Raw genomic sequence first — 8,801 nt, forward strand, 5'->3', positions numbered from 1 at the left:
GATGTTGCCTGGTATGGAGGGAAGGTCTTATGAGGAAAGGCTGAGGGTCTTGAGGCTGTTTTCGTTAGAGAGAAGAAGGTTAAGAGGTGACTTGATAGAGACATACAAGATGATCAGAGGATTAGATAGGGTGGACAGTGGGAGCCTTTTTCCTTGGATGGTGTTGGCTAGCACGAGGGGACATAGCTTTAAATTGAGGGGTGATAGATATAGAACAGATGTCAGAGGTAGTTTCTTTACTCAGAGAGTAGTAAGAGCGTGGAATGCCCTGCCTGCAAAAGTAGTAGACTCGCCAACTTTAAGGGCATTTAAATGGTCATTGGATAAACATATGGATGATAATGGAATAGTTTAGGTTAGATGGGCTTCAGATTGGTTTCACAGGTCGGCGCAACATCGAGGGCCGAAGGGCCTGTACTGCGCTGTAATGTTCTATGTTCTATGTTCTATGCAAGAGTATTTGTAAATAAAATGACTGGAAAGAGAAGGTGGGAAGTGATATTCCACAAGGGGTAATGCTGGGGCCACGGTTGCACATCATTTGCAAAAAACAAATTGAATCCGTGGGCAACGCCAAACTGACCAGGGGTTGGCGATGGCCTCATGGTATTACCGCTTGGACTATTAACTCTGAGACTCAGGGAATGGTCTGGAGACCTGGCATTGCATCCCGCCAAGGTGGAATTTGAAATCAATCAAAAAATTTGAAATTAAGTGTCCAATGATGACCATGAAACCATTGTTAATTGTCAGCAAAAACCCATCTGGTCTACTAATGTCCTTCAGGGTAGGAAACTGCCATCCTTACCTGGTCTGGTCTACATGTGCCCCCAGGCCCACAGCAAAGTGACTGATCCTTAACTGCTCACTGGGCAATTAGGGATTGGCAATAAATGCTGGCTGAGACAGAGATGACAATGTACAACAAGTAATAATAAAAATTGCAAATTCTTGGATACCAGATCTTTTTCCAGTCTCACCCTTGCCTTCCAGAGACATCTCATCTATCTATTCCCTGATTTCCCCACACTCCATCCAATCCTTTCTAAACATTCTCAAATTCGATTTTTGAAAGTTTCTATTGAATTTGTGTACACCAGCCTCTGAGGGAACACATTCCAGATCACACCTCACTGATTAAACTCTTCTCTCGTCCTCTCCCTATGGCCACATATTATGTTGTTTGGTTACCAAACCTCCTGCCAGTGGAACCAGTTCACCTGGAAGACCTTTAGAATTTTGATCACCTCCCTTAAATATTGCCAGAAAGGTATTACCTTGTTGCACTAATTAGGACAAATGTAAGAATGCCAAAATTCTAAATGACCAGAACAATTTGTACTGAAGGAGGCAGGAGTATTGATTCCTTTGGCATGTTATCTGTGATTCAGCGAGTGATTAATGCAATGGCTAATACTTTAGGCTCCTCAAGCTCTAGGGAAATTTTAAAAGAATGCAGGGTTCAAACCTGTCCCATTTGTTTTCAGAGAATAGGTTCCTATGTAGTCCACCAAATGCAAATGAGCCACATTATGGACTTGGAATATCTATCAGAATACAATGGCTAACAAATCTCCCCTTGATAAGTCTTTTCTTTCAGCAGAACAGTCCACAATTTCTTCAGTCTTGTCTCTGGTACCATCTTAGCAAATCACTTCTGCACTCTATCAAATGCATTCCCATCTTTCCCAAAAAAGGCCATCCAGAATTGGTTGTAACACCTTAAATCAGTAGAGGATGGCCCATAATGTTTCCCAGTTGAGGATGTCGAAGGCCTTTCACAGAATCCTGTGGAAACAGGCCCTTCAGTCCAACAAGTCCACACTGACCCTCAGAGCATCCCACCCAGACTCATCCCCATATAACCCACCTAATCTATGCATCCCTGAACACTATGGGTAATTTAGCACACCCTATCCACCTAGCCCACACATCTTTGGGCTGTGGGAGGAAACCGGAGCACCCGGAGGAAACCCATGCAGACACGGGGAGAATGTGCAAACTCTACACAGACAGTCATCTGAGGGTGGATTCGAATCCAGGTCCCTGGCGCTGTGAGGCAGCAGTGCTAACCACTGAGCCACTGTGAGGTTGTAAGGTTGAAGAAGGTCGGCCACTTGAGGAATGGGGTGTTCGAGGACAACATCATCAGATCTGACACCAGGCTCACGTTCTACAGAGCTATGGTGGTTCCTGCCCTCCTAAATGGCTCTGAGACATGGACTGTCAACAGCAGATACCTCAAGGCTCTGGAGCTGTACCACCGATGTGGCCTGCGCAAGACCCTACGAATCCACTGGGAAGAAAGATGCGCCAACGCCAGCATCCTCAACCAGGCCAACGTCCCCAGCTTCGAGAAACTAGCCACCATAGATTCGCTGCGAAGGGCTGGACACATCATCTGTATGACTGACATGAGGCTCCCCGAGCAGGTGCTCTACTCCCAGCTCCAAAACGGCAGGCGAGGCCCAGAGGGACAGAGGAAACGCTTCAGTGATATCCTCAAGGCCTCACTGGCAAAGTGCGGCATTCCCACAGGCACCTGGGAATCACCAGCCCAAGACTCTCCAAAATGGAGGAGGAGTATCTGGGAAGGCATTGAGCACCTTGAGATTTGCTGTCGGGAAAAAGCGGAAGCCGGGAAAACAGCATAAGGAGCACACTGCCACATCAATGCCCCACCCACCCTTTCCCATGCCCACCTTCTGCTCCAACTAACTATGGACTCACCCTGAGTGGAAGAGAGTCATACTTATCTGCGAGGGACCGCCAATGATAATGATGATGTTGTTGATGATGAACGGTCCAGCTGGGACCCAACCAGAAATGTATTATGTTTTAACTTAACTTTTCCAGTGGGATGAGACAACTTGAATAAATATATAATAACTCTGAGCCATAAAAAAAACAGAGAAAAAAAGACACAACTGCAGCTCCACATGGCTAGATTCAATGCTCCCTGATACTTACGTGAATTGGAAAGTAGTCCCGAAAGTAGTTCCACATCCTCAACCTCCGGAGGAAGCGAAAGTTCCGGCCTCCTTGGTAAGGCGTGTTGCGGTCCCAAAACCACCATGTCGCATACAGCACGGACACAAACCAGAAACGGGTGAAGAGGAGGCCGACAAACAGGGCAATGCAGCACTGAGCTGTGGAGTGAGGAAAGAAGCCCTGACAGTAACACACCGGCAAAACACTCCCTGAAATCAACCGCAGGCGCCAGTAAATTGCAAAAGATGTGGGCCATGGGTGGGTAGTAAGGCTTTTCGAGACGTGATGGTAGTGACAGTACTGGGAGAGAACCTTTAGCAATGTGGAGCTTGTGTGGCTCAATGGGTCTCTTTCACTAAGTCAGAAGCCCAACCTCAAGGGTTTGTTGGCCACATCACCTGAGCCTGAAGGAAGCTACATGTGATCAATATCTTAACTTTTGTTCTGAGTGTAATTTAAGGAACACTTACAATACGGTTCAAAGATCTGTCTTATTTCATTCAAGGGCTGTGTCATTGGCTGGACCAGCATTTATTGCTCATCCCTGGTTGCCCCAGGTGACAGTGAGCTGCCTTCTTGACCCAAAATGCCCTTAGGGATAGAATTCCAGGATTTTGACCCAGTGACACTGAAGGAGTGGTGATACATTTCAGGATGGTGAGTGACTTAGAGTCATAGAGTATTACAGTATGGAAACAGACCCTTTGGTCCAACCAGTGCATGCTGAACATAATGCCGAACTAAACTAGTCCCACCTGCCCGCTTTTGCTCCATACCCCTCCAAATCTTTCCTATTCATGAACTTATCCAAAAGTCTTTTAGAAGTTGTAACTGTAACTTGCATTCACCACTTCCTCTCAAAATTCATTCCACACATGAACCACTCTCTGTGTAAAAAAGTTGCCACTCATGTCTTTTTTAAATCTGTCTCCTCTGACCTTAAAAATATGCCCCCTAGTCTTGAAATATGCCACCCTAATGTAAAAGACACCCGCCATTCACCTTATCTATACCACTCATGATTTTTAAAACCTCTATAAGGTCACCCCTCAACCTCCTACATTCTAGTGAAAAAAGTCCCAGCCTATCCAGCCATATAACTGAAACCATCCATCCCAACAACATCCTGGTAAGTCTTTTCTGAACCTTCTCCAGCTTAATAATATCCTTTCTATAACAAGGTGATGAGAAGTAGACACAGTACTTGAGAAGAGTCCTCATCAATGTCCTGTACAACCTCAACATGACTTCCCAGCTCCTATACTCAAAGATCTGAGCAATGAAGGCTAGCATGCTAAATGCCTTCTTAACCCCTCTATCTGCACATGATGCAAACTTCAAAGAATTTGGAGGTGGTGGTGTTCCCATGTATCTGCTGCCCTTGTCCTTCTCGATGGACATGGTCATGTGTTTGGAAGGTGCTGTCTGAGGAGCATTGGTGACTTTCTGCAGTGCATCTTGTAGATGGTACACACTGCTACTACTGAGTGTTGGTGGTGGAGGGAGTGGATGTTTGTGGATCTGGTGCCAATCAAGCGGCTGCTTTGTCCTGGATGGTGTCAAGCTTCTTGAGTGTTGTTGGGGCTGCACTCATCCTGACAAGGAGGGATTATTCCATCACACTCCTGACTTGTGCCTTGTTGATGGTTGACAGGTTTTGGGGAGTCAGGAGGTGAGTTACTTGCCACAGTATTCCTAGCCTCTGACTTGCTCTTGTAGCCACTGTGTTTATGTGGTGAGTCCAGTTGAGTTTCTGATCAATGGTAAACCCCAGGATGTTGATAGTGATGATAACACCATTGAATGCCAAGTGGCAGTGGTTAGATTGTCCCTTATCGGAAATGGCCATTGCCTGACATTTGTATAGTGTGAATGTTACTTGCCATTTGTCAGCCCAAGCCTTAATGTTTTCCAGATCTTGTTACATTTGAACATGGACTGCTTCAGTACCTCAGGAGTTGGGAATGTTGCTGGACATTGTGCAATCATCGATGAATATCCCCACTTCTGTCCTTATGATGGAGGAAAGGTCATTGATGAAGCAGCTGAAGATGGTTGGGCCTAGGACACTACACTGAGGAACTCCTGCAGAGATGTGCTGGAACTGACCTCCAACATCCACAACCATCTTCCTATGTCCCGGGTATGACTCCAACCAGCAGAGAGTCTGACCATGATACCCATTGATTCAAGTTTTACTAGGGCTTCTTGATGCCACACATAGTCGAATGCAGCCTTCATGTCAAGGTCTGCCACTCTCTCTTCAGCTCTGGATTTCAGCTCTTTCGTCCACGTTTGAACCAAGGCTGTAATGAGGTCAGGAGCTGAGTGGCCCTGGCGGAAACTAAACTGGGCGTCACTGAGAAGGCTATTGCTGAGCAGATGCTGCTTGATAGCGCTGTTACTGACAAATTCCATTGTTTTCCTGATGGACTGGTGCCTCCAACCGTTTGTTGATATCTCATGGAGTGAATCAAATTGACTGAAGACTGGCATCTGTAAAGTTGGAGACCACTGAAGGAGGCCAAAGATGGATCATCCTCTTGGCACCTCTGGCTGATGATGATTGTACATTATTCAGCCATGTGGGTACCCCAACAATGCCCTTAGGGAGAGAGCTCTGGAATCCAGTGACACTGAAGGAACAGTGATATATTTCCAAGTCAGGATGGTGAGTGGCTTGGAGGGAACTTGTAGGCATACGTCTGCTGCCCTTATCCTTCTATTAGGAAGTGGTCGTTGATTTGTAAGGTGCTGTCTAAGGAGGTTTGTTGAAATTCTGCAGTGAGTCTTTGGAGGCAGTGCACATAGCTGCTACTGAGCGTCAGTGGTCGAGGGACTGGATATTTCTCCCTAGAATGTTACTGCACAGAAAGAGGTCTTTCTGCCCACAAAGTCCAGATCAGTCTCAAGCTCCTATCTACGCTAATCCCAGCACTGAACCAATAGCCTCATATACTCTGACATTTCAAGTGATCATCTAAATAGCTCTTAAATGATAGTGTAATTCCCCAGGCAGTAAATTCCAGATACCTTAACCTCTGGGTTAAATAACACTTCCTCAAATCGTCTCCAAATCTTCCTGTCTGTTACTTTAAATCTGTGGGCCTTAGTTATTGACTCCTCTACTAAGGTTAAACATTTCTCTGTATTTGCCCAGTCTATGTCAGATATAGCTTAGTAAACACTCCCATAAATTGACTTGGGACTTTTTTTCAGGGGCTGTTTGAGTGCAAGTTGTTGTTGGGCCAATGGGACAAGCAGCATCAAGGGTCATGGAGCAGAGGGGGATAAATGTGCTTAAGGCACAGATCAACCTTTCGTTTAGTTTAATATTAGGACAGGTTTGAAGGCCTGAATGGCCTCCCCATACAGTCACACAGCACAGAAACAGACCCCTCGGTCCAACCAGTCCACGCTGACCATGTTCCTAAACTAAACTAGTCCCATCTGCCTGCTCCTGGCCCATATCCTTCCACAACCTTTCCTATTCATTTACTTACTCCAATGTCTTTTAAACGTTGTAATTGTGCCCACATCCACCACTTCCTCAGGAAGTTCATTCCACACGCGAACCACCCTCTGCATAAAAAAAATTGCCTCTCATGTCTTTTTTAAATCTCTCTCCTCTCACCTTAAAAATGTGCCCCCTAATCTTGGAATACCCCCATCCTAGGGAAAAGACAACTACTATTAACTCTATCCATACCCCTCATTATTTTATAAACTTCTGTCAGTTCACCTCTCAACATCCTATGCTCCAGTGAAAAAAGTCCAAGCCTATCCAGCCTTGCGTTATAACTCAAACCTTCCATACCCGGCATCATCTTGGTAAATTTCACCTGAAATCTAACTAGCTGGACAACATCCTTCCTATAACTGGGCAACCAGAACTGGACACAGTATTCCAGAAGAGGCCTCACCAATGTCCTGCTGAAGTCTCCTATGGTACATGAGCTTAAAGCAGACCCTTGTCCCCAGTGTATCTAGGCATTCAAACACAGCTGTTTGTGGGAGCTTGCTTTGCACAAGTTTAATGCCATGTGTCTTTGAATTACAGCTATGAACATACTTCAAAAAGCTGGCTTCTTTGGATTGCACTGAGGATGTGAAAGGTGCCATATAAATGCACATAGAACTGTGGAAAAGCTACGGCACAGAAAGCGACCATTCAGCCCATTGTGTATGTAGCCACCCATTGTAATCCCACTTTCCAGCCCCATTCTGTAGTCTTGCAGGTTCCAGTGTTCAGGTACAGATCCACGTTCCTTTTAAATGAATTCAGGGTTTCCCCTTCAACCCTCAGACCAGGCAGTGAATTCCAGACACCCACTGCCTTCTGGATGAAAATAGTTTTCCTCACACACCCTAATCCATAAGACCATAAGAGCAGAAGTTGGCCATTCAGCCCATTGAGTTGCTGTGCCTTTCAATGAGATCACGGTCCATCTGAAATCAACTCCACTTTCCTGCCGTTTCCCTACAACCTTTGATTCCCTGACTGATTGAAAATCTGTCTTTCTCAGCCTTAATGACCCAGCCCTCTGTGGGAAAGAATTCCACAGATTTACTCCCCTCTGAGAGAAGACGTTCCTTCCACCAATCACCTGAAATCTGTGCCCCCTGATAGTTGACATTTCTTCTGGGGGCAAACAGGTCACATTTTTCTCAAACCTTAACACAAGTTTTTGACAATTTGTTAGCTATCAGATGACTGCAAAAATTCCAAACAGAAGCCATAGCTTTGAGCAGCATTGGGAAGACCAGTGACTCACCTGTAAATGGAATTACAGGAAGGTGAGGAAGAAGGGTCTAGGCCCGAAACGTCAGCTTTCCTGCTCCTCTGATGCTGCTTGGCCTGCTGTGTTCATCCAGCTCTACACCTTGTTATCTCTCTTATTACAGGAAGGTGAAGTGCTTCGAGTGTGTTATCAGTGACGCATGGCTATTTAAGAAACCAGGGCTTGTTTGCAAATCTTACAAATGCCCCACCTAAGGATACATTCACACTGTTAATTCGGTGTATACCTGGAGTGGATTTTATGTTTTGAGTCTGCAACAACTCAGGATCAGTGGTGGACAGATCAGGAGGTTACAGACCCTAAGTGTGTAGTTAACACGAAGCTGAAGAGGGAAGTCAGAAAGAGGGTTGCGGAAGTCAAAACTCACTTACCGAGGGCGAGGAAGGAGAACACCCACTGGAGGACAGCTGCTGTCTGCACCCGGCGATACAATGGCAACTTCAATGGGGCGAAATTGATGAGCATCCTGGCACCCCCAAGGAGTTTATTTCAATGGACAGGATCCCAGAAGGAAATCAGTGAGACTGCATCAGGTCACTGTGCAAAGTCTTCTTTCACAGCGTGCACTTTAAACAAGGCTAATTACTTGTTGCAAAAGAGCCACAGTAGATAGCATTTTTCATTGTTACACAGAGGGGGGAGGGGAAGGCCAAAGGGCCGAGCTTACCTTGCCTCATTGACAAAAGTCATGTGTTACGGGCTATGAGGTGGATTCTAGTCGTTCCAGTTGCTGCATTCTTCATATAATTTTATTCAATCCTGGGATGTGTGTATCATTGGCTGGGCCAGCATTTATTACCCTGGGGAAATTGGTGGTGAGCTGCCTTCTTGAACCACTGCAGTCCATATGGGTATGGGTACATCGACACACGAGCTTGCAAACATGAAGCCTCTCTCCCTTTTTGAATAAGGGTATTGCATTGACATTTTAACAGTACTCAGAACTTTTCCAGAATCTAAGGGACGCAGGTTTGATTCCACCCTCGGGTGACTGTCTGTATGGAGTTT

The 8,801-nt window shown here is 45.7% G+C and overlaps 1 protein-coding gene across 1 annotated transcript in view; it reads right to left on the bottom strand.

Annotated features, from left to right (window-relative positions):
* The window catches only part of dgat2 (diacylglycerol O-acyltransferase 2), a 659,593-nt gene extending 651,272 nt beyond the window's left edge, over positions 1-8,321 (bottom strand). The window contains exons 1-2 of the mRNA XM_048598471.1: positions 8,165-8,321; positions 2,971-3,149 (exon numbers count right to left, since the gene is read on the bottom strand). Coding sequence (XP_048454428.1) covers positions 2,971-3,149; positions 8,165-8,258 — 273 coding nt within the window. The 5' untranslated portion in view covers positions 8,259-8,321. The remainder of the gene's footprint in view (positions 1-2,970; positions 3,150-8,164) is intronic.
* Between the last annotated feature and the right edge of the window lie 480 nt (positions 8,322-8,801).

The sequence above is a fragment of the Rhincodon typus genome, chromosome 6 (assembly GCF_021869965.1).
Source record: "Rhincodon typus isolate 14 chromosome 6, sRhiTyp1.1, whole genome shotgun sequence".
In the NCBI taxonomy this organism is placed as follows: domain Eukaryota; kingdom Metazoa; phylum Chordata; class Chondrichthyes; order Orectolobiformes; family Rhincodontidae; genus Rhincodon; species Rhincodon typus.